This window comes from Macroventuria anomochaeta (assembly GCF_010093625.1).
Source record: "Macroventuria anomochaeta strain CBS 525.71 unplaced genomic scaffold BU25scaffold_3, whole genome shotgun sequence".
Taxonomy (NCBI): domain Eukaryota; kingdom Fungi; phylum Ascomycota; class Dothideomycetes; order Pleosporales; family Didymellaceae; genus Macroventuria; species Macroventuria anomochaeta.
In genome coordinates, this window is record NW_022985364.1 from 1,266,953 (window position 1) to 1,289,768 (window position 22,816).

The 22,816-nt window shown below is 53.9% G+C and overlaps 10 protein-coding genes across 10 annotated transcripts; 9 read left to right on the forward strand and 1 right to left on the reverse strand.

The window, feature by feature from the left end:
- The first annotated feature begins 475 nt into the window (after window positions 1–475).
- On the forward strand, window positions 476–2,159 carry BU25DRAFT_359242 (ribosomal protein L2). The gene is made up of 2 exons (XM_033703636.1): window positions 476–1,505; window positions 1,556–2,159. Exons 1-2 carry the CDS (start codon window positions 554–556, stop codon window positions 1,723–1,725), a joined length of 1,122 nt encoding a protein of 373 aa, XP_033566527.1. The 5' UTR covers window positions 476–553; the 3' UTR covers window positions 1,726–2,159.
- A 132-nt stretch (window positions 2,160–2,291) lies between these two features.
- BU25DRAFT_406891 (uncharacterized protein) lies at window positions 2,292–5,878 on the forward strand. Its single transcript, XM_033705394.1, has 5 exons — window positions 2,292–3,033; window positions 3,088–3,391; window positions 3,445–3,964; window positions 4,015–4,506; window positions 4,557–5,878. The coding sequence occupies exons 1-5, from the start codon at window positions 2,727–2,729 to the stop codon at window positions 5,568–5,570; spliced, it is 2,637 nt and encodes an 878-aa protein (XP_033566528.1). The 5' UTR covers window positions 2,292–2,726; the 3' UTR covers window positions 5,571–5,878.
- Window positions 5,708–6,269, forward strand: BU25DRAFT_149633 (uncharacterized protein). Its single transcript, XM_033700621.1, has one exon. It carries the CDS (start codon window positions 5,846–5,848, stop codon window positions 6,128–6,130), a length of 285 nt encoding a protein of 94 aa, XP_033566529.1. The 5' UTR covers window positions 5,708–5,845; the 3' UTR covers window positions 6,131–6,269.
- On the forward strand, window positions 6,270–9,919 carry BU25DRAFT_149577 (uncharacterized protein). Its single transcript, XM_033700619.1, has 3 exons — window positions 6,270–6,484; window positions 6,536–9,558; window positions 9,608–9,919. The coding sequence occupies exons 1-3, from the start codon at window positions 6,409–6,411 to the stop codon at window positions 9,704–9,706; spliced, it is 3,198 nt and encodes a 1,065-aa protein (XP_033566530.1). The 5' UTR covers window positions 6,270–6,408; the 3' UTR covers window positions 9,707–9,919.
- Window positions 9,920–10,335: 416 nt separating this feature from the next.
- BU25DRAFT_149641 (uncharacterized protein) lies at window positions 10,336–11,338 on the forward strand. The gene has a single exon (XM_033700622.1). The coding sequence runs from the start codon at window positions 10,629–10,631 to the stop codon at window positions 11,238–11,240; it is 612 nt and encodes a 203-aa protein (XP_033566531.1). The 5' UTR covers window positions 10,336–10,628; the 3' UTR covers window positions 11,241–11,338.
- On the forward strand, window positions 11,259–12,220 carry BU25DRAFT_325911 (HET-domain-containing protein; the record flags this gene model as incomplete). The annotated part of the gene is made up of 2 exons (XM_033702291.1): window positions 11,259–12,126; window positions 12,153–12,220. Coding segments are annotated over 2 exons (936 nt in total), but the record flags the coding sequence as incomplete, so codon positions are not given.
- Window positions 12,221–13,141: 921 nt separating this feature from the next.
- Window positions 13,142–14,091, forward strand: BU25DRAFT_149644 (uncharacterized protein). Its single transcript, XM_033700623.1, has 2 exons — window positions 13,142–13,402; window positions 13,459–14,091. The coding sequence occupies exons 1-2, from the start codon at window positions 13,264–13,266 to the stop codon at window positions 13,827–13,829; spliced, it is 510 nt and encodes a 169-aa protein (XP_033566533.1). The 5' UTR covers window positions 13,142–13,263; the 3' UTR covers window positions 13,830–14,091.
- A 426-nt stretch (window positions 14,092–14,517) lies between these two features.
- Window positions 14,518–15,315, forward strand: BU25DRAFT_331514 (uncharacterized protein; the record flags this gene model as incomplete). Its single annotated transcript, XM_033702404.1, has 1 exon — window positions 14,518–15,315. One exon carries the CDS (start codon window positions 14,518–14,520, stop codon window positions 15,313–15,315), a length of 798 nt encoding a protein of 265 aa, XP_033566534.1.
- Window positions 15,316–15,630: 315 nt separating this feature from the next.
- BU25DRAFT_487862 (rieske domain-containing protein) lies at window positions 15,631–16,190 on the forward strand (the record flags this gene model as incomplete). The annotated part of the gene is made up of 2 exons (XM_033711304.1): window positions 15,631–15,912; window positions 16,011–16,190. Coding segments are annotated over 2 exons (462 nt in total), but the record flags the coding sequence as incomplete, so codon positions are not given.
- Window positions 16,191–18,156: 1,966 nt separating this feature from the next.
- BU25DRAFT_384260 (NADPH-cytochrome P450 reductase-like protein) lies at window positions 18,157–21,717 on the reverse strand (the record flags this gene model as incomplete). The annotated part of the gene is made up of 5 exons (XM_033704319.1): window positions 18,157–18,333; window positions 18,382–18,802; window positions 18,852–20,859; window positions 20,909–21,552; window positions 21,597–21,717. The coding sequence occupies 5 exons, from the start codon at window positions 21,715–21,717 to the stop codon at window positions 18,309–18,311; spliced, it is 3,219 nt and encodes a 1,072-aa protein (XP_033566536.1). The 3' UTR covers window positions 18,157–18,308.
- Window positions 21,718–22,816: the final 1,099 nt, after the last annotated feature.

Genomic DNA, 22,816 nt, shown 5'->3' on the forward strand with positions numbered 1-22,816 from the left:
CGAGAGTCGGGGCTGCACCAAGGTGTGTGTTGATGGAAGTAGATGTAGCCGCTGGTTTGTTTTGGTGTGCGGTAAGTCACGTGTTCAATTTTGCGCCAACAACGCGCGGGAGACGTGAACTCTGAGGCTGGCGTGTGCCCATTGCGGGACCCACTCGACCACCAGCGCGCGTAGTTGAGAGGAGGGAGTGTCTTACCTGCGGATACGCCCGAAACCAACGCGTAATAGATGCCGGGTGCTGAGGAGAGCGAACTGGAGAGGGTGCAGAGCGAGTCGAGAGGCTGCGCAGAAGAAGTTGCGGCGCGATTGCAGATGCACCGGGCCTGCAGGTGAAGGGCAGTTTCGAGAGGGAGCGACGAGGCCGGCGCGACTGGCCCAGCAACGTGCCTGCCCTTTTGCGCTAGCCCGCATCCGGCGCAGTCTGATTTTCTTTCGAGCAGCTCTCCTGCGACGACACGCCATCGCCGCCCGTCGTCGCAGGCCATTGCCCGCCCATTGCCCGCCCATTGCACCGCCGTTCCCATTGCCACGCCCCCCGGCACACCTCGACACAATGCTGCAGCCCCGGATATGTCGATTCCAGCCCTCGCGGCTGGGGAAGTCGCTGCTCGGCGCCCGCAACTACTCGCAGGGCTTCGAGCAGCTCATCAAGCCGGCGTCCTTTGCGCCCACCGCATCCGCTGATGGCGCTGTGCTCACCGCCGAGGGCCCCCGGAAGGAGAGATTCATCCCGTTGCGCACATACAAGCCGCGCACACCCGGTCTACGTCATCTCAAGCGCCCCGTGAACGACCACTTGTGGAAGGGGCGGCCGTTCCTCAAGCTCACCATTGCCCGGAAGGGTCAGCATCTGGGAGGAAGGAACAACACCGGACGGGTCACGGTGCGACACAGGGGCGGAGGACACAAGCGGCGCATACGCATCGTCGACTACAAGCGGTATCTGCCCGGCAAGCACATAGTGGACCGGATAGAATACGACCCCAACCGGAGCGCGCATCTCGCCCTCATCACACGAGTCGAGACGGGTGAGAAATCATACATCGTTGCTGCAGATGGCATGCGTGCAGGAGATGAGGTGGAGAGCTTCAGGACTGGTATCCCAAAGGACTTGATTGCTAGCATGGGTGGAACCATTGACCCCGGTATGCTCGCCGCGAAGACAGCAGCGCGAGGAAACTGCCTGCCTATCCACATGGTACCGCTCGGCTCGCAAGTGTTCAATGTTGGTTCCAAGACACAGGGTGGAGGCGTGTTCTGCCGCAGCGCAGGCACATACGCCATCATCGTGAACAAGGAAGAAGTAGAGAAGGCAAAGGGAGTGGAGACGAAGAGCGTCATTATCCGTCTGCAGAGTGGCGAAATCCGCAAAGTCTCTCCGGACGCATGCTGCACGATTGGTGTAGCTAGCAACATTCAGAAGCACTTCGAATCGCTCGGCAAAGCTGGACGTTCTCGGTGGCTCGGAAGGCGACCAGAGGTTCGTGGTGTCGCCATGAACGCAGGTCAGTACTCGTATCAATCTCTTGGGACACCCAACACTAACACTAAGCAGCTGATCACCCTCACGGCGGTGGACGAGGTAAATCGAAGGGTCGAGTGCACCCAGTCAGTCCTTGGGGCACTCCGGCCAAGGGAGGTTACAAGACACGATACAAGAGGAACAAGCACACATTCTTGGTCCAGGACCGACCACGAAACCAGGGCAAGCGCAGGCCGAGATAAGCCAGCTGAGCGCGTCGTGTATCAATATCTGTCTGTCGAACCTGTATCATATATTGCATGGCTGCACCACAAGCTGCCCTTGGATTTACCAACTCATCAACATGCTTATGATTGCAGCTTGATGGAAGGCCGACTAACAACGATACTTGGGAAACTATGAGTGCAGGGATGAAGTCTGTCAACCTCGTGAATGGGACCACGATCGCAAGCATCCGATGTCGTCATACACTTCACTGCCAAACTTCGAGACATGAACGAACAGCATCTGGTCTCTTTGCTTCCTGAACATGATAAACCCCAGTCTTGGACAAAGCGAGGACCCCTGCCAGCCGTCGCATGACTAGCTGTTTCTGGAGACACGCTAAAACACCCCGCGCTCCAACAATCGTATCATCGAAGGTCGGCGTGGAAGACACAGCAAACTCAAGATGCAGTGAACAGCTGCGTTCACTCAGCCCCAGCAGGATCTATATAGTTATCTACGGAGAGCAGATGCTTGCCATTGCTCAAATGCGGCTGGGCGCCGAGAGCTGTGTGATCCCGCTAGCTGGGGTCGCAAACAGCGTCCGCGATTATTTGTCCAGGATGACTTCGATGACACGCGCCGAAGTGGACGCCTGGCGGATGCGGCAGATGGACCATCACGCCAACGGGCGCAGCTTCAGCTATGGCTTGCTGACTATCCACTAACACGCACAATACTGCTTGCCTCGCCGTGGATCCTCCTTCCCAGCTTGTGACGCCCTTGTAGTGTCTGGACGGAACTGGGATGCCTGATCGCCCTGCGGTGAAAGGGCTATCTCGGTGCCAAACCTCGTAGAGCTCCTTAATCAACTCAAGCTTACCCCGTATACTCCCACGCTTTCAGTGTCTGCCTGACTTCTTCAAACTTCTTTGCAAGACCTCAGGACCCCTTTTGTCTCGTGCTGCTTACGTGGGGGTACCAGCGCATACGGACCACCTCGACTTCAAGGCAACGACCAGATATTCAGGGCGCAAAGATGCCGTCGCCCGGATCTGAGTCGCCGGAGGAGACCTGCTTCAACGATCCGACCCAGCAAGTTCCAGAAGCAAATGGGGGCAGGCAATCACTTACTCGAAACAACAGCCAAGATGCGCAGAACGACAACGCGGCCAAACAGAAGAGGATAGCTTGCGTCCTGTGTCGCAAGAGGAAGCTGCGATGCGACGGCACTCGACCAATTTGCGGAACATGTAAACGCTTGTCGCATGATTGCGCTTACGACGAAGTGCGCAAGAAGAGCGGGCCAAAGAGAGGTTATGTGAAGCTGCTTGAACAACGACTACGTAAGCCGATGCGCTACCCTCTTTCATGACAGTTTGCTGACACTTCCCTTCCAGAACAGGTTGAGACACTACTCAAGAGTCAGGACTCGACCGACTCGAACAAGGACGCAGCTCGTCAGGACTCGACCACCGCCTACGTCGCCAATACGATACAGCAAGCAGTGCCTACTACAAGGACCCAGTCTTTGAACCCATTCGATCAGTCACTAGAAAACCTCCTCGATGCACGGAAAGCATCGGTACCCGCATACCAGAATGAGACGACGAACACAACCGGGGAGGGGCCAGAATTCCAGTGGGAGATGATTGGCTTGGGTCTGGAGGAGCCACTGCCGCCTCAGGATGTCATGGAGGAACTGTAAGTATTGGTTGTAGATGTGGAATAAAGCATGGGTCTAACAGGCCAACCAGGTACCAGATCTACTTTGCGAAGATTCACCCATCGATACCACTCATCCATCGGCCGCGATTCATGGCCGCGCTGAACCTTGCGCCTCACATGCGACCGCCAGTATGTCTGCGATATAGCATGTGGACATTGGCAGCATCTGTGACGGACAAATACGACGGACTACAGGAACACTTCTACCACCGCGCGAGGAAGTACGCACAGCTCGACGAGATGAGGGGCCATGGAGAATCAACCATTACACTCGCGCATTGTCAGGCGTGGACGCTGATGTGTACGTACGAGTTCAAGAACATGTACTTCCCAAGAGCCTGGCTGTCCTCCGGCCGCGCGGTGAGGTTGGCTCAGATGATGCAGCTGCACCGTCTGGATGGAGCTGGATTGGACGTGAAGCAATGTCTGTCGCCACCAAAAGACTGGACTGAGAGGGAAGAGCGGAGACGAACTTTTTGGATGTGCTTCGCCATTGATCGCTACGCCAGCATTGGCACAGGCTGGCCGATGATCATTGACGAACGAGACGTAAGCTGTGCCGCTTCAAAAGTCTTTCGAATCCGCTAACACATCCTCAGATCATGACGAATTTGCCTGCGAGCGAAGACGCGTTCGAGAGAAGCAAAGCAATGGCTACAGGGTCTCTCGAACAAGCGTTGAACCCCTTGGGTGCAGCAAAACTCGAATCATTCGGCGGCATTGTCCTTACAGCGGCGATGTTTGGTCGCAATCTGCTTCATTTGCACCGGCCAACCGCAGACGACAACGATGGCGACCTCAATGGTGGATTCTGGACCCGACACCGCCAACTTGAGCAGATCCTCCTTCAGACATCGCTCCACTTGCCTGATTACCTACGCATGCCCAGCGGACGCGATGACCCCAACGTAGTGTTTACAAACATGTGTATTCAGACTTCCGCAATCTGCCTACATCAGGCAGCGATTTTCAAAGCCGACAAGTACCAGTTGCCCGCAAGTGTTGGCAACGAAAGCAAAATTCGATGCGTGACTGCAGCTGCAGAGATAGCGTCCATCATGCGCACGATCAGTCATATGGATCTGGGAGCGGTAAGCATAGTGTGCACGACTTGAATTTGAATGAGTAATGACGAGTTTAGATGAACCCTTTCATATCCTTCTGTGTCTACGTGGCAGCAAGAGTGTTCGTCCAGTACCTCAAAACACGACCAAACGACCAGCAGATGGGCTCTTCGCTACAATTTCTCCTCCAAGCTATGCAGGCTCTGCGCCGCAAGAACCCCCTGACCGAATCCTTCCTGGTTCAACTAGACCTCGACCTCGAAGGCGCTGGCATCCCGAAGCCATACATGCCGGTCGAAAAGAAGAACTCCGTCATACCTGTCAATTCCGACCCAGTGGGATGCAACTCGATATACGAGATCCGTGAAACCCAAGCTCAGAACGCACCCATCAATCAATTCGCCAACAGCAGAGCCAGTTCTACAAACGCAGCACCACAATTCTCGCGCAACAGTAATCAACAGCCATCAGCACCCGGCGCTCCGAGTGGCAGTGGCATCGAGATCGCGCCCCAACCCGCCCCCTTCGTGCCCCTTCGAAACCTCCAAGACTTAGCGAATGACTTCTCACCACACAGAGGCGCTGTGCCAGGCGCCACCACGTTCCTTTTCGAAAACAGCGCCAATGACATGGACATGTCTGGCGACCAACCCAGCCCTTCCACAATCAACTCGCAATCCCGCGGCGGCTCGACATCGCACTCTTCATATTCGCCCGGCCAGCCGACTGAACACCATCTCCCCTACCGCGCATCACCACGCTTCACATCTTCACAAATGCCGATGTCGCAAACGCAAAGCACCAGCTGCGCTCCTCTCGCACCGCTATACCCAACCAATAACAATGATCTACCCATGAATGGTTACCCCTCCGGAGCAATCAACAACGGAGCATACGAGAACGGGTTCGACTGGGAGTTCACTGCGATGAGTGGAGAGATGAGTATGGGTCAGGACATGGACGCGGGCATCACGCCGGGGACGTGGAACTCGCTGCTAGAGAGTGTGATGGAGAATGCGCCGATGGGGTGGGATGTGTTGGGCACGCCGCACGGGGCGAATGTTGATGTTCCGGGAGCTCCACAGAACTGAGTGTGAGATTGTGATGGGTGGTTTTGAGGGGTTTGAGGGTTCTGAGGGGTTTGAGGGATCTGAGGGATCTGAGGGATCTGAGGGATCTGAGGGATCTGAGGGTTCTGAGGGATCTGAGGGATCTGAGGGTTCTGAGGGATCTGAGGGATCTGAGGGTTCTGAGGGCTTTGATCAGGATATAGTTGGATACCCACTCGTTTTGCAAGCACTGTCAGAGATGGCGTCTTTGGGGAGGGCAGGCGTAGGTAGACTCGCCACTTTTGTACTATGAGCACATGTCTTTCTGCCCCAATCATCATAATATCCACCGAGTGTTCTACGCGTCTAGCTTGAAGACAGTATTTTTACGCCGGTCAAAATCGCGATGTTCGACGGGCTCGGACAGCCTCGCTCACGCACAGTCGCCGAACCAACCATCGACAGCGCAATTACCGATTTTACGATGCAACCCTGCCAGCATCATCCTACACAGACCGCACACGACTCAGACTCGAACGGACGTTTATCGATATATCATTCTCAGCATATCCTGTATCGCGCGAAGATCATCTGGGGATTGACTTTGCGAATGCAGGGACGCAGCTTCGGAGGTGCTGAGGCGGTCTGGACGTAACAGCTGGTTGCGCTGGGCAACGGCAGCTCCGCTTCGTCGACTCGCAACATGGACAAAGCCACCATGCAAGCTGAAGAAGCTGCTGTGTGCTTGAGAGCTCCTTTGCGTGCTACCTGAATACATTCTTTTCTCTATTGCTGCTTCAAATTCAACTTCTCGCCAATTCTTGTAGTGGCTGAGTGCGTAAACAGAGGACCACAGCAGTAAACAGTCGCGTCCATTCCAATGCAGCCGACGCATTGGGTCACGGAAGGTGCAAGCTCGCCAGGACCTGGAGCGTACTACACGCCGCAGCAGATGAGTATGCCAAACGTGCATGTCAGTGTATGTTCTCAACCTTACGCTGCGACAGAGAGCTACCTCCATGACCTTCGCACCAATCGCCCTGCTCGCCCAACCGGCTCGCGTCCGCCACCTGCACACTTCAAGACTTGGTCGAATAGAGAAAATTCGCGCGTGCAGGAGATGCCGACGATTGCCTCGCTGCAGGCTGCGAAAGATGCCGAGGTGAAAGTCGACACGCAAACCCCCGCCGCACCAACACCACAGCTGCATCGCGGGGGAACGTCGAATGCCAGCTTGGACCAAGTCGTGGAGAGTGCAGGCAAGGCCCTCGTGCAGCCGCCGCGGGGTCGAGACTCGGCTGGCTCTCACGAACGCACACCGAGTGTGCAGTACCGCGAAGACGCCCGGCGAAAGGCAGAGCGCCGGGGGTCCAGCGAAGTTTGCGCTGCCATGGAGGAGCTGGAGCTGAAGGCGGAGGAGAAGCTGTACGAGGCTGCGCGCGACGAAGCCGCCGAGATCGTCTGGAAGCACCGCAACCCAAACGCGCCTGAGAACAACCCCAGTGCGCCGTATGCGTACCCCGGACCAGGACGCAAGGCACTGCAGCGGCCGAAGCTGCAGCGTACGCGGAGTCGCAGTGTGGGGCCGCAGGAGGATCCAGAGCAGGATCTGCAACGGGCGAACTCGAAGATGAGGAAGAGACACTCGATCGGCAGCTCAGCGGGCAGCAGGAGCAGCAGTCTGCAGGGCAGCGTCGGCGCAGCTGGCTCAGATTCGTCCGCTACACCATGCCCCCCCTTCAGCACATCTCCCACCAAAAACTCACTCGACCTCAAGATTGTAAGAGCATCATCAGACTTGCCTCAGCAACGGAAAACCAGCGGCTCTCGTCGCAAACCAAGCGGCAGCCTCTTCCAGAACCCCAACGACCAAATCTACGAAGAACCCGAGGAAGAAGCACCCCCTGCTCCCGCACCGACCCCCATGGCGGCCGAGCCTCCGAAGCCTGCTCCTTTACCCCTGGGCATGCGGCGGAACCCTTTCACACGATTCCAGTCGATCAAAGGAAACGGTATGGTCAGGTCCAACACGGATCCCATCGTAGGCATGAAGCGTTTCGATCGATACGAGATTTACAAGAATGAGCCGACTCAGTCGAGGAACGCGGCGTATACGCTTAATACGAACAGGTCGAAGCTGAGTGAAGTCAGCAAGGTGGATGCAGAGAATGAGCCGGAGGTCAAGATGAAAGATGGGAAAGAGATCAGGAGTGATGAGCTGCGCGCTGCTACAGGGTTCAGTCTGAGGGATCGGAGTCCGAAGCTGCCCACACCGACTATGGTGTCGGATGCGCCTGGGAGACCGATTGTGTCTTTCCAGAAGGACTATGGTGTCGTGGAGCTAAAGGAGGAGAAGTCCGTCTTGCCAGCGGATCCAGGGCCTGAGCCCTTGCGCCCGGCTCCAGCATCAAAGCCATTGGAGAAGTCGGCGACGGAGCCAATCATACCGACACGGAAGAGCGTCTTCGAGAGGCCAACGAGCAGATCGGGAGCAGCACCAAGTCCGTTCGAAAGGCCTGCCAGCAGATCTGCCAGTCCTTTTGACAGACCGGCAAGTAGATCCGGGACAGCATCACCAGCACCTTTGAGGGAGTTCGGCCCGTCTAGCTCGCCTGCTCCGCTGAGCAACAGCCGTCCAGGGACACCAAAGGGACCTTTTGCCAACAGGAGTCCGCTGAGCAGAGTCAACACCGCCTCCACTGCTCCATCGACAACGCCTGCGGCAAGTGCTGTACCTCCCGTTCCTGCGGATCCGTATGCACTGCCCACTGTATCTGCAACACCACCAATACCGGCCGATCCATACGCACTTCCACCACCATCATCCCGGCCCCAGCCACCCGTTCCGAGTATTTCAGTCAGCGAACCTCGCCCTGCCGGCCGAGGCAGGTTCAGCAGACCACAATCAGTGTCAAGCATTCCCACCATCTCCGTCAGCGACACACCGACCCCGAGCCATGGGCGAACCGGCAGCATCCCTTCGATAGGTGTCACGCCGCCAATCCCTACAATCTCTGTGAGCGACTCACCAGCTCCAACTACTGCTTCTCCTCCTCGAGGGCGCTTCAACAGGGTTTCGACAACACAAGCCATTCCCACAATCTCCGTCAACGAGCCTCCTTCCATGACTAGAGGCCACAGCTTCAACGCACCCGTCATCAATCTGCCCACAGACGTGCCGACAATATCGGTCAACGAGCCTCCAGCGTCAAGACCAATTCCAACAATCAACGCACCCTCAATCTCCGTCACGCCTTCCGTGCCAGCCACCAGCGTCAGCGAACCGACTCCATCAACCCGACCTCTGCCAGACCCACGCAACTACACCAAGAAGCCCTTCGGTGCAGCACCACCCATCAGCACCTCCCAGCCTTCCCGCCCACCTCTCAGCACCCGCCCCCTGCCCGCCTCCGCCCGCACCCACTGGACACCAACCTCTGTCCGCACCGGCGCGCAATGCACACACTGCGCACTCCCCATCAGCGGACGCATCGTCAGCGCAGGTGGGTGTCGCTTCCACCCCGAATGCTTCTCCTGCTACCAGTGCGGCGAGAAACTTGAGTGCGTCGCGTTCTACCCCGAACCTTCCGCTAAGCACGCCGCGCGCGTGGACCGTATGCGGGCGAGGCAGAGAGGTGAAGATATCGCATTCCTCCCCGGCTGGGAAACCGCTGAGAAGATGCGGGAGCTTGAGGAGCAGGATGGGCTTGATGAGGCGCCGCGGTTTTACTGCCACTTGGATTTCCACGAGTGTTTCTCCCCGCGCTGCAAATCTTGCAAGACGCCCATCGAAGGCGAGGTCGTGGTTGCGTGTGGTGCGGAGTGGCACCCCGGTCACTTCTTCTGCGCGCAGTGCGGTGATCCGTTCGATTCCAGCACCCCGTTTGTCGAGAAGGATGGGTATGCATGGTGTGTGAATTGCCATACGAATCGGTATAGTGCCAAGTGTAAGGGGTGCAGGAAGCCAGTTACGGATACGGTTGTTAAGGCACTGGGGGCGGAGTGGCACGTGGGGTGTTTTGTTTGTGTGGTAAGTGAAGTCAGATCTGGCGTGAGGGGTGCAAGCTAATGTGATGCAGGAGTGCAAGGGGCCGTTTGATGATGGAAGATACTTTTTGAGGGGCGAGAGTCAGGATCCGGTATGTGTGAAGTGTGAGGAGAGGAGGCTGAAGGCTTGAGTTAGTAAGGTCATCTAGCTTGACCGACCCGGATCGACTAGTCTCAGTCGTGCTGTACGGGGGTGTACGGGGCTGTATTGCGGTGTTGAGAGTGAGATATTTCGGTCGTCGTCCCTCTGTTTGACATAGAAACGAAAAGCATACTCGGTCGTTGGGCGTTGAGACTTATTCATCTTTGTGTACTAGGCATGAAGGCGTTTTGGTTGTTCAGATAGCATATATGGTAATCGATGGTGACACTGCTTCCACGATCTTCGGAAGTGCTTTGTTGTCTCTTTCACTTCGGGTGAGGCGAAGGAATCTTAAGCGGGGGTTCGACTGACTTCAGCTTATCTTTGAGGAAGGAGGGAGGGGGAGGTGTTATATTTCCTGTTGTGCATCGGCTTAAGAGGGATACATAACATGTTTTCAGCTCCCAAGGCTGGATGTATTCACGCTTTCGCCGTCAAAAGATGCAACGATGTCATTCTCCTTCCCCTTTGTTCGCGTCTTGCTCTGTCCGCGGAGGAAACGGCGCCCCACCTTCCTGCTCTCTGTGGACTGAGAAGCTCACTCCCATAGGCATACGTAACTCATGTCTTTCGATGTTTCCAGTCAGCAGAAGCCACCGGGAGTCAGATCAGCCAGATCCAGCGATGCGAGCGCATGGCTGCGTCAGCGTCACAAGGCAAGGGTTGCGGATGTGGCTAAGCGAGGCAACGACGGTTGTCCTCAAAACTAAGCATATACAGCCGCACCAACCGCCATCTGGAAAATCGAGCTATCTGGTGATATCAGCACAAGTTTAGTTATATGAAAAGTCTGTTGTCTGAAAGGAAATCAATTGAACATCCTCGACTGTAATTCCCACGGCGAAAATGCTGGTCAGCATCGCTTGCCTGACTAATACCTAGATACAGTTTTGTTGGCCGCCTGCCGAAACATGACAGCTTTTGTATCCAAATTCTTCCACCTCCTTACCAACTACAGCGAGAAGCAAGACCAAACGCTTTGTACAGGATGCCACGCCATGAGAAATCGCCTCTTTGACCCACAACCTCTCCGCATCGGCCGAGTTCCTCATGCTCAGCCAGTACAAAGGGCGGAGCGGCTCATTATTCACCAGAACTATCCTGAGCTGTCAAAATGTGCGGACACTATTTGTGGCCTCTGCAAATTCGTTCGTCGCGAGCTATGTTTTTATAGCTATGATAACGTCCACTACGCGTTCAGCAATGAAGACCTTCAAAACCTCGAGAGCGACGTACACGTCTGGTTCTTGGAACTTTACGACGAGTTACGAGAAACGGAAGACAGAGGCTTTGAGTTCTGTCACGGAGCACATATCGGTGGTCCTGCACGCTCGCTTCACGACTTTTATCTTTTCCAAAAGCCAAACCTCCGGAAGCCCCGAGAGGGAGGTACTGACCTCGAATCACTATTTAATCTGTCACTTCAATGGCTCGCGACCTGCCGCACCATGCATCAGGGCTGCGGACCACAGGACAGAACAGAATCAGCGTACCTCCCAACCCGGCTACTTGGTGTTGGTTAACCAGGACAAGAGACCATACAGCTCATTCTGTCGAAGGATCTTGTAAAGACCGAAGGCCACAACTACGTGACACTCAGCTATTGCTGGGGTAGCGCAAACGATACGGCCCGTACCACGAAGCAAAACATAGCTCAGAGACTCAAAGCGATCTCAATTGGCAACTTGCCTAAGACCATACAAGACACCATCAGAGTGATGCGCGCTTTGGGTGTAAAATTCCTGTGGGTAGACGCCCTTTGCATCGTACAAGTCCAAGAAGGGAGCAACAAAGATTGGGAGCGTGAACTCCGCAACATGGGCAAGATTTACAGACACTCTGTGCTCACAATCGCAGCAAGCGGTGCGAAAAGCAGTGAAGGTGGGCTGTTCCATCTCAGACGAGCAGCTCGCTGGCCAGTAGAAAACTACTACCTCGAGAACGATGACGAAGCGCATGAGCCTGGAGGTACCGGTGGTCTTCTAAAACCCTCGTTACCAATATGGGAGCTTGCAGTAAATCGCTCAGCTCTTGCTCGGCGTGGTTGGGTGCTACAGGAGCAAATGCTAGCATCGCGAACCCTGTTCTGGACGCAAGATGGACTCTTTTGGCGCTGTGCAGAACTGACCGCCTCCGAATATGAGGAAGAGATGGAGAAGCGGCACAGACTCCCAACGTTACAAGCGCTTGCGCAAGACATTGTGGAGTTCGAGACAACTCGACGCACACGAAGTGTCTGGACGAAACTCCTAGAAGAATTCTCCCAGAAGATGCTCACAGTGGCTACGGACAGGTTACCAGCCGTTGAAGGTTTGGGAACTGATGTGTCAAGATTAACTGGGAAGAAGATGGTAAAGGGGATTTGGTCGCATAATTTGGTGCACGAGCTCGCTTGGATGGCAGACTTCAGTGAGTCCTACAACCCATTCATCGAGTGTCATCCAAGCCTGCTCGGTTGCCAAATATGCCCTCGTGGTCATGGGCATCAGTCGACGCGAAGCTACGCTTCAGAGGTCCCACCTTCATGGAAAAGCCTAAGGTGCAGGTGATAAACTGCTTTCTAGAGGGTGATCGTTTACACGTTCGCGCCAGACTCGGCGTGACACGCGTTCGAAGGACGAACCTCCGTATAGAATTACATGGTCAGTTGTGTTGTCATCCCACACCATGCACATTTGAGCCAGTCACAGCTCGACCAGAAGAGGACGGCAAGCAACAAGTCGCGATACTGGACATGCTCACGGACACATTGACTGAAGGGGGCGGAACGATATTGTGCATCCAATGGGTCGAATGGACAGATAATGATAGGTCCATTTACAGAAAACGTGGCGTTGAAGGAGCAGAGAAAGACCAACAAGTGACTGGCGCCCTGATCGTAACCCCTGTCGATCCAAACAAAAATATATTTTGCAGGATTGGTTGGCTGGAAGTTGTGGATACCGAATTTTTCGACGAGGAACCTCAGGATCTCATCCTCGTCTGAGCGAAACTGAATGCTTGTTTGTCTTATCTATGTGAAGCATCCTCCCTTGCAACGACTCAGTAGAACTTTACTAGTATGAACGGAATGGGAGACCACAGGTTGATTCGTGAATTATAGGGGACTCTTTGAGGAGGGCGAGAACATCCACAGTATACGACACCTACGTCGGATCGTTTCCTTCGTTATGATTGTTGCAATGGAAGAAATGCTAATGGTGTGTACACCCTGTAACCTCCTAACAACATGAACATCAATCATGATGAAGTCTACACACTACGCTTACCGATGTAGCTAGCAGCCGTTACAATGTATTGCACCTACCTCCTAAGCATGTGGGTACTGACGACCGAATTGCAAGCTACACACCACCCGAACGTCAAAAGCAGGCCCCCAATGGAATTGACGTAACGCATGGATGATATAGCGGCGAAAGTCACGAGTAAGTGGATTGTTGCCTTTCAACAGAAAGGGCCTGGTTCTTGACGCGGCCGAGGAGTTCGACGACGAGAACGTTCTGCAAGCACTGATAGACTACCTTGTGGAGGTAGCAAGCCTCCCTGATGCCGTCAACGAAAACACTGGAAGTAGGAGGAGGAGAGATCTGGCATGTAAAACCAGGACAGGTGATCAAGTTTGCGGAAGGCATATTGTGGAGGGACCTGCCGATGTTTTCCTGGAACCTGACTGAGAGGTTTCAAGGTGAGTCGCATGCAACTCACTTCACGACTCTCCCTTCTTACTAAGAACGACCATAGGGCCCAAACTATACCTCTTCGACACGAATCCTAACCCAGCAACCCCTCTCGCCGCAATGACATACTGGAAAAACATCAACACCTTCACCGCCCTTGTATCCGTGCACCCCGGTGTTAAAAAAAAAACTACCCAAAAAGCTCCAGTTCTCGCAAACATGGCACAGATCGGCCGCAGCACTTTGGCTAGGGCGCTCGAGCATTCGCCTGGCACAAGGCTGGGGAAGAATAGCGAGCTGCATGCGCCTGCGCCTGCGCAGTGGTTGCGGATTGCGGGGGATGCGCTTGAGAAACTGTGTGCGGAGGCGAAGGAGCGGATGCCTGCTGGAGATTTTTGGAGGGTGGGTGGAGGGAGTGAGATTTTGTGTTGGTAAGAGGCTGGCGTTCTGGAGGACCAGAACCAAAGAGCTAGGGTTTTAAGAGTGTCTGAGTAGGGGCTGAGTCGAACATAAGCACGCTTTACCGCAGGATATGGGGAGGATTTTACGGTAGGTATCCAGGGCAAGTTAGAGGCTATGTGCAGGCCAATGAAGTGTTGAAGGACCACGAAAGTGTTCTGCAGAGGCTCATTGGCACTTTATTTTGCTCTGATGACCGCCAGACCTTGTGATCGATGCCGCGACTGGCAGTTACTGCGTCTAACAATTTCTGCAACATAGAAAGCGTGTTGACCATGTGGAAGTGGGGGCTGGAGTTGTGGTGAACCCATGTTCACATGTCTAGCGTGCGCGGACCAATCAGACGACGTCATGCAGGTCGCTCCTAGCTCATCACCTTGCCAACGCACGACGGGCTCGGCAGGGCAACAACACCCGCTCAGGCGCAGGTGAGGTGGTTGACGTCGACACACCGAGTGAGAGACCCTGTCGTAGCCTCGAGCAGTTGGTGCTACATGCAATTCAGATCCGTTCAATCGCCATCAGTGCTCTCAGTATTGCCGCTGGTGATTGTTTACCCCACGCCTTCACTGTACCTACCACCCGGTGCCAGCTGAGGATTCCACGGGCGCATCCGCATTCCACACCCACGTTATCCAAACCTCAATTGAGACACACACCCACCATGCGGACCATTCTGGCGCCCCTCCTCCTTGCGCCGCTGGCTCTCGCCGTGCCCGACACCCTCGCTGCTTTCGAGCCCGCGCTTGAGCAGCTTGAACAGCTCCCAACATCCAACAACGACACCACACCCGTCGACAGCATCGCCGAGCTCCTCAAGCGCCAGAACAACAACAACAACTGCGCAACCAACTACTACGCCTGCACTAACCTCAACGCCGCCGGCCTCTGCTGCCCGCGCACCGCCGTCTGCTCCGCCGACCGCAACAACGTCATCGCCTGCTGTCCTCAGGGCGCAGCCTGCACCGGAACACTAGGCGCATCCGTTACAGGCGCCGTGACAGCCAGCACCACCGTCCCCTTCGCCACGGCCTCCACAACCTCAGGCCCCTTCGTGCAAGCCACAACCGCCAACGCCGGCTCCGGCACATCAACGGTATCCAACGCCTTCTACCCCTTCCCCTACATCGCCACCACTTACACCAACGCAGCTGCCTGCTCCAGCGCTTATACGCGCTGCCAAAGCGATGCTGCGAGCTGTACGAATGCGCTGATGGGCGGCGCGCAGGGCGTTACGGTCAGTGCGCCGAATGGTGGCGCGACGATTACTGCGGTGCCGAGTTTGGGGGCGGCGAGCGCGAGTCAGGTGTGTAGTAGTTTGAGCAGCCAGGCGTGCTATGGGTTGCAGGTCGAGGCTTGTCAGGCTTTCGATGGGAGTGGGAATGCGGCGGCTACGAAGGGTTGTGGGGGCATAGTGGTGGGCATGGGGGTTGCGCTGGGGGTCGTGGGGCAGCTGTTATGAGGAAGAGATGGACAATAATGCGGGTGATGGCGTTCTTTTCCTTGTGGATACTTTCATGAGATGAAAACAGAGTGAGCATGGCCCCAGCCATGCGAGGGAGCGATTGCATGCACGGCGTTTCACGGTAGCAATCCCATTCTACGAACCTTACGATGCCTTTGGTAGACGAACATGGTCACGCTTGCAATGGAACATGCTTAGCGTTTTTACCAAAGCATATCTCGAATGTTAGTATGACTCTAGCCTCACTATCGATAACACTAGCCTATCAAACTTCACTCCAAACCTTCCACCATCCTTCCTATTTCCACGTCCATGTTCAACCCCTTCTCCCGCGCTCCTCGCGGCGGAGTTGCATGGTTCAACGCCGGGCCTGTAGTGTCGTATCCTAACATCGAGACTGCCGACAGCGCATTAGCCCAGCAGCGCCTTTGCAACGATGCATACTTGCCAGGATGTAAAGTCTTCCACGTGCCCAAGGAGGATGCCACGCAGGCTAGTCCGGTAGCAATCGATGACTGGAAGGATGGGGAGGGCGATACCAAGGACCAAGTCATGATTTTCCGATATAACGGCAAATTCGTTGCGGTTAACCATGTACGTCGCCCACGCCCACCTCGTCTCTCCTCCTTCCGTGATGATGCTTTGCCAGAGACGAGGAACACCCGCTCACTTTACGATCTGACTTGTTGAAGGAATGTCCACACTCCTCGTATCCATTGAGTAATGGGACACCGTTTGATATTGAGGATTTTGGTGTCAAGTTGAGCGGGGGGATTACCTGTCCGAAGCATGATTGGAGCTTTGATTTGTTTACTGGAAGGAGTGATCGGGGGAGTTACAAGTTGACAGTTTGGGAGACGCAGTTACGAAAGAGTGAGAGTGGGGATGGGGAGGAGGTGTGGGTTAGGCGGAAACAGCGCATCGGTTGAGTCCTCGCTGAAAATGCAGCGCAGGCGATGGTTTTCATCATCTCGCTTACCATTATAGTGATCGCATGACCAAATGTCCTGTGCAGCTCAGCATGTTTGACTGACTGTTCGGAGATAGATACAAAAACCCAGATGGTAGTCATAGATGCCCCCCCCCCCCAGAGTGGGCGTAACGTTTGGCCGTGCCGCTAAAAAATCCTGTGTAAAGTCGACAAATCGCAGCCTCAGGCTCTTGGATCTTGTTTTCTATGAAGTACTGGTCGAGCATACCAGTGCTGTCTCCTCTCGGCCATCTCATGAATGAACGCCACACTTACCTGGATGGTATACTTGGAGACATCGTCACAATCAACACATCGCTGCAGCTCATTGACTGCGATCGGCGTGCGGCGTCCACTCTGGGCCTGCGTGGCGGATAGAGCAGTGAAGAAGAGAGTTTTGATGAGAGAAATCCTTGAAGAGGTGCGTAGGTAGCCGATGGTTGGGGAGATCGTTACGCTTGGTTGAGTGCTGGTTCGTTCAACCCTGAGTTGTATGCCCCTTTATACGTGTCAGAAGTCCGATCTTGAGTGCGATGCCTTACGCTGTCTTGTCTAAGGTCTGGTTAGAATAGACTCAATGCAGTTTCTGCCACAGCTGCTAGGTAAACGGACTACGCCTCAGTCGTCTACAGACTATCTATGCATACTAAATCCACACTTTCTCACACCACCTGAGTATTATGAGCCATATGCAAAGCTCGTCACATCACAGTGAACACTCCCGGATGCTTGATAGGGTTGGCCCTTGCTCTTCACAAAATAAGGCATTCCTGTTTAGGTTCGGCAAGTGATGAAACGTTGGGACTCAACTGAGGATTGATATCATATCGCTGAACGACACAAGCTGACAGTGATGCTCCATCGGATCTATTCTGAGCTAGGGTTGACATGGTAAGAAGTGTGTGATCTCAAGATTAACTGCATTTGAACATAAATGCTAAGCGTTCAAAAGACCGGCCGAATTACTTTCAAACTCCTTTGGAGATGACGGACACTCGCGATCGGATCCAATGCTTGGACAAGCCATGATGAAGCCAGCCTTTGCAGAAGCCAACATCACTATCACATACCTACGTGGGTCCACCATCACAGGCACACATGCTACAATAGTCGGTCATCTTCCGCAGCCTCTTGAAGTTCCGAGCCAATCCAACAAAACACTCAGGAGTTTTAGCTATCTGAGCATCCCTCTCAACTCAAGCATCGCACGCAACTTGGTTTGCTCATCATTGTCATTCCCTTCATCGCCACGACTTCGGCTTGCTTTCTGTTATTGTTTGGAACAATGTAGCATCCACTAGTCTCATGTTTTGCTTGTTCTTGTTCAAGTAATAGTTCATTGCATCCACTGACAAGACATGTAGGTATTCGAGCCTTGGGAAGTCGCTGCGCAGTACTCTCCTTTCTTCACAAGCATCACATGAATACAGCGCACGTGCAGCTGATCGGAGTAGTTCAGAACTAAGCAGCTCTGGTATCTTTTCACATCGAACCCGACGAGACTTTGATCACTGCGACCATACACAGCGGGATTTGGCGCTGCGTGCACATGCGTTGTTGGCGTTGCTATGAATGTACTCGTGCCGTACATGGCAGACGCCAACGAGTGCAACTGGGGCTCCAAGACTGGCTGGTTCTATGCTGGTGTCGGGCTTCCATTTGCTGACGGAATCTGGTTTTTGGTGCTGGAGACCAAGGGATAAGTCAAGCGTCTGTACCGGATCAGACCTTTCACTAACATCCCTCTGGTCGTTCAGCCACAGAGTTTGATGGGCTGCTCGAAAGAAAAGTTAAGCCATGGCGAATCGCGAAAACTGAAACAGCCACACAGCGCATGCCTAGCTCATGGAATCTGCATTGATGTAGGTGCCACCAACAGTAGCGAAGCTAAGGCGATCTTTCACTTGACCAAACGTAATCTTTATGTATGGGTAGTTTAACGCAAAGACATGTGCGGTTTCATAGGTTTCGATACTGTATCGGCCATTCTGAGCTGAGACAAAGAAGCGAACAGCCGTAATTACGCGAACACATCTGTCGCAAACCTGGACTTTGTTAGCCGTTGAACTTCATGTCAAGTCTTGATCACTTACCTCTCATTCCGCAAACCTTCAAACCATTCCCGTGCCTTCTGATCATCCACCTCCCTGCCTTCCTTCATCATCTTGGTCTCTTTCGCGATCTTGATCAAGGTCTCCTGTGCACCATCGCCCACGTCCCTGCTGCCGCATACAAAGAGTTTCGCACCAGCTTCAAAAAGCTCAACGATCTCTTGCCTGTCATGGTACAAGCGATCTTGCACATACTTGCACCCTTCGGACTGATCAGGAGTGCGAGAGAACGCGAAGCGGAGAGACACTGCGCCAAGCTGCTCCCAGCGCTTGAGCAGGTCGGCGTAAAGGAGGTCGCTGTCGAGGCTGTGGCAGCCGTAGAAGAGCAGTGCGGGTGCCAGCTCGCGGCCAGCGGCAAGCTGGGCAGCGCGTTCTTGGATGAAGCCGCGGAAGGGTGCGAGACCTAGGTGTTATTAGTCCTGGTCCGGTTACAGCTATTGGAAAATGCTTACCTGTACCAGCGGCGATCATAATGACAGGCACATTCTTCGCGTCCTTGGGCAGGTGGAAGGCTTGGTGACTTGATCGTACACTGACATGCAGCTTGTCGCCAGTCGCAAGATGTGATAGGTAATTTGATGCAACACCGACGAAGCGTCCTTGACCGCTCAATGCCGGCTGATCGACAACCGCATAAGTGAGTGTGATGTTGTTTGGGTTCCAAAGCGGCGAGGAAGAGATGGAATACTGGCGGACGCGCATGGGTGGTTGCATCTTCAGGAAGACACCAAGTGGCAGCTGAACTGAAGGGAATCGCTCGAGCAAGTCCAAAATTGAAACTCGCTTGGCTGTGATCTCTTCAGCGAAGGCATCCTCGGCAAGGCGTGAAAGCTCCTTCTGAGTAGCTTCATCGCGTGTCGCGTCCGCCAGTGCATGCACATTACGCTTGCTAGCTGGCTGTGCAAGCTCAACGTAAGCTCCGAAGACATCGATAGCACTGATGGGTTGGTCAACAGGTAGGGTGGTAGGTCCAGCCGAGGAGAGAGTAAGCATGCTGTCCCAGGACAATCCAAAGTATCTCATGGCGCGATGAATGTTCTCCTTGGGGTTCAAGGGAAGAATAGCAAGGTAGTCGCCGGCTGAGTATGTCATGTCCGAAGGTAAGCTGATCTCGATATGCCTCTTTTCAGAAACGCCTGAGCCAGAGAGTACCTGCACTTCTTCAACGCGTGCCTCACGGACATCTTGGCGCAGTGTTGAAGATCGTGGTGTCGAGATCTCAACGTCAAGGCTAGCCTCCAGCGAGCCCTCACCTTCAACTTCCGATGAGCCATACTTCTCCCGTACAGCAGGCCAGAACACTTGATCCTCCCAGGTCTCGAACTCTGTGAAGATGTCTCCTTGAGCTGCATCGGCGGATCCCATGTCCACAAGGCGTGTACCGCCAGCTTTTTCCAGCTCTTGATTGAGGTACTTCGGTATCTTGTGGAAGGTCTTCGCCCAGTCACGGTGTCCGCAGCCGAACACAGCGTATGTCACGTCCTTGAGCTCGTTCTCCTCTAGCGTTCCGACCCATTGAACAAAATGTGTAGCATTGTCAGCCGGCTGGCCCTCGTACGAAGCTGTGACGATAGTAACGGGTCTGTCTGTTGGTAGATTGTCCTTCGCAGCGTCTAGAGTATCGACAATATCAGCTCTGAAGCCGTGATTTGCGGCGTCACTCGCCAGCCTGTTAGCAAGAGCCTCGCAAGTACCGCTGTTGGAGCCGTAGTAGATGGACATCGGCTTGCCCTTCGCCAACTTTTCTTTCCGTACCTGTGGCGCACCGTGGGCCGGTGGTGGATCGTTGAGTGTAGCTGAAGCCAGGGCTCGCTCAAGAGCTGTCGCGGATACGCCACTGCGGAGGTGTGCGCGCATGTAGAAGTCTTTCGGTTTGATAGTAAGCGTCTGCTTGATCTGGAGTTGATATGATGGGTCTTCCATAGAGAAATTGAAGTTTTGCAAGAGCATGGCCATTACCAACAATGCTTCTTGCCAAGCGAATGGTCGGCCGATGCAGCCTCTCATACCGTTGCCGAAAGGCTTCCAACAGTTCGGATGCTCTTTCTCACGACGGTTGAACTCCTCATCTAACATTCGCTCGGGTCGAAACTCTTCAGCATCCTCCCCATAGACGGCAGGATCGCGATGAATCTTAGGGAAGAGTGCGATGAGTGGCACATTGGCCTTCACGGGGTATTTGCCACCAATGACAGTATCTTCCTTGGCGGTGATTCCAACCGACGGAGCTGTTGGCGACAATCGCAACGACTCTCGCAGTACTGCGTTCAGGTACGGTAGTTTGGTGAGGTGGTCAACAGTGATTGGGTCCTTGCCGATGACGTTGTCAACTTCTTGCTGTGCTGCTTCATACGCGGCAGCATTCTTTAGCAGGTAGTACCATGTGAAGGAAAGGAGGCCAGATGTAGTCTCATGTCCAGCGATGAGGAATGTGATCATGTTGTCAACCACGCTGTCGTCCTATGCAAAGTCAATTTTGAAGTTGGAGATCAATATTCAAAATACTTACCGACATCGTCTTGCCAGTCTTTGGATCCACACCTTTCAACATTCCATTGAGAAGGTCCTTCTTATCTGTGGGGTTTTGCTTGCGTGTGTTGATCACTTCGAAACTTGTTTTTCGGAGTAGTTCGATGTCGTCTTGGTACTTTTGGCTTTCCGCGCGGTAGAACATCTGTGTGACCACGTCTCTTCGCGCGCGATCTCCGCTGACTTTCAAGAAGTCGGCCATGGCCTGTATCATGGGGTGCATGCTTTCGGAGTAGTATGAGTTGAAGCGGTAGTCCATCGCACAGAGCGCAATTGTATCCAGCGTGAGCCTTGTGAAGTCGTCGGTGACTTTAATCGTGTGATTAGGTCCATGGCGAGCCCACTTCATGACGAGTTGTGAGGCAATGTCGTGCATCTCGGGAAACATGTTGCGAATGGCCAAAGGGCCGAGCTGGGGAAGCAATACACGATGCGCAACCCCCCAGTTCTCTTCTTGTGGGCCATGTGCTGTGAACAACCCATCATGCACACCGTTACGGACTTGTTCTAATGCAGCTGCAATAATCTTTGAGAAGCGTTCCTCGTTACAAATCTCATCCATCAACGCTTGTGAACTGATCACGATACGTTCGTTGCCTGCAAGGTTAAACTTCCATATCGGACCTGTCCAGGTCAGTATGTGGTGTTTCCAGGGATGGCAGAAGCACTACCATATGTGTCTGTGAGATTGCAAAGCGACTGAATGGGAGTTTCGGCATCGATGTCCGAGATGTTTCCTAGGAATGGAAGCCCTGGGGGTCCGGGTATTGTCGCTGTGTCTGAACCCATGATTGTAGTATGAAGAAGCTGAAATGAATGAAGACGAGGAAATATAGTCTTGCGCACTGCTGGTTAAAGGGTATATGTTGGTTGTGAGAACGTTCCGCTCGTCTTATGTTGCGTCAGAGGCTACTTGTTTCGTCCACGCATGAAACTGTACCACAGGTGACGCACTGCACACACCGCAGTTCTCGCAAATGATGTCGCGTATCCCGAAGAGATTTTGAGACGATCTGATAGCTGCTCGAATGATGCCTCGGTTGGTGTTTACAGCTGTAAGAACGCTGATTGGCTATTACCTCTTTCCGGAAGGTAGCCGCACCGGAGGTGACTCACGGAGGATCAGGATCGGCCGAGGCTGGAGGTCAGTAGGCACAAGACTTCCGTTGTTGAGGGTTGGCAACGAGGTCCAATCCGGACAAGTTTGCGAAATGATGGAGGCTGTGATGACGGGGTTTCTAGTTCAGATGTGAGTGAAATAAGATGACGCTGCATTGCAGGCAGTTTTGATGTTCATGCCTGCCATGGCCGGCGGTCAGGTAACCTGAAGCTAGGCGGACCTGATTGGGTGCTGGAAAAGTCATGTTTACGCAATGCTCTTCTGTCGAATCAGCGGTACCACGTTGCCTACAGGTGAGGTGTTCGGAAACGTTGTAAATCTCGTCGCATCGACTCCAACATCGGACTGACCTCAATCTCTTGTGAGCTTCGGTCATTGCCTGCAAAGAGTAAGCTATGTGGCTGTCAGAAGCCACCCCCCATTTCTACCATCTCGTAGTAAGTCTCAGCACGAGTAGCACAGCCGCATCTGCGGGGTTCATACAGTCGGAGGACAAAAGTCTTGTCGCCCGATGCACTTGGACCACCACAACTACTTTTGAGTGAATGTTCACACACTATTATCTCAACAACCACACGGTGAAATTTGAATCTGATTAAAGCGCTGGATTGCGCATGATCTCAATATTTAGTCTGATACCCCTGTGCACGCATACAGGCACTGAGTCGTCGTGGCATTGAGTAGATAAGCTTCTTGATCAGAGTATCAGGTATGGCCCACCACGCCTCTCTTAACCCTTCACAAAAGCAATCCCACTCCTCCTGGGTA

What these genes read in the sequence shown, in the direction of transcription:
- BU25DRAFT_359242 (XM_033703636.1), top strand. Translation starts at nt 554, where the DNA reads ATGCTGCAGCCCCGGATATGTCGATTCCAGCCCTCGCGGCTGGGGAAG. An exon ending in TGGTGTCGCCATGAACGCAG is followed by an intron (nt 1,506 to 1,555) that starts GTCAGTACTCGT and finishes AACACTAAGCAG; the next exon opens with CTGATCACCCTCACGGCGGT.
- BU25DRAFT_406891 (XM_033705394.1), top strand. Translation starts at nt 2,727, where the DNA reads ATGCCGTCGCCCGGATCTGAGTCGCCGGAGGAGACCTGCTTCAACGAT. An exon ending in GCTGCTTGAACAACGACTAC is followed by an intron (nt 3,034 to 3,087) that starts GTAAGCCGATGC and finishes CTTCCCTTCCAG; the next exon opens with AACAGGTTGAGACACTACTC. An exon ending in TGATCATTGACGAACGAGAC is followed by an intron (nt 3,965 to 4,014) that starts GTAAGCTGTGCC and finishes ACACATCCTCAG; the next exon opens with ATCATGACGAATTTGCCTGC.
- BU25DRAFT_149633 (XM_033700621.1), top strand. Translation starts at nt 5,846, where the DNA reads ATGTCTTTCTGCCCCAATCATCATAATATCCACCGAGTGTTCTACGCG.
- BU25DRAFT_149577 (XM_033700619.1), top strand. Translation starts at nt 6,409, where the DNA reads ATGCAGCCGACGCATTGGGTCACGGAAGGTGCAAGCTCGCCAGGACCT. An exon ending in CTACACGCCGCAGCAGATGA is followed by an intron (nt 6,485 to 6,535) that starts GTATGCCAAACG and finishes ACGCTGCGACAG; the next exon opens with AGAGCTACCTCCATGACCTT. An exon ending in TGGGGTGTTTTGTTTGTGTG is followed by an intron (nt 9,559 to 9,607) that starts GTAAGTGAAGTC and finishes AATGTGATGCAG; the next exon opens with GAGTGCAAGGGGCCGTTTGA.
- BU25DRAFT_149641 (XM_033700622.1), top strand. Translation starts at nt 10,629, where the DNA reads ATGACAGCTTTTGTATCCAAATTCTTCCACCTCCTTACCAACTACAGC.
- BU25DRAFT_149644 (XM_033700623.1), top strand. Translation starts at nt 13,264, where the DNA reads ATGCCGTCAACGAAAACACTGGAAGTAGGAGGAGGAGAGATCTGGCAT. An exon ending in CCTGACTGAGAGGTTTCAAG is followed by an intron (nt 13,403 to 13,458) that starts GTGAGTCGCATG and finishes GAACGACCATAG; the next exon opens with GGCCCAAACTATACCTCTTC.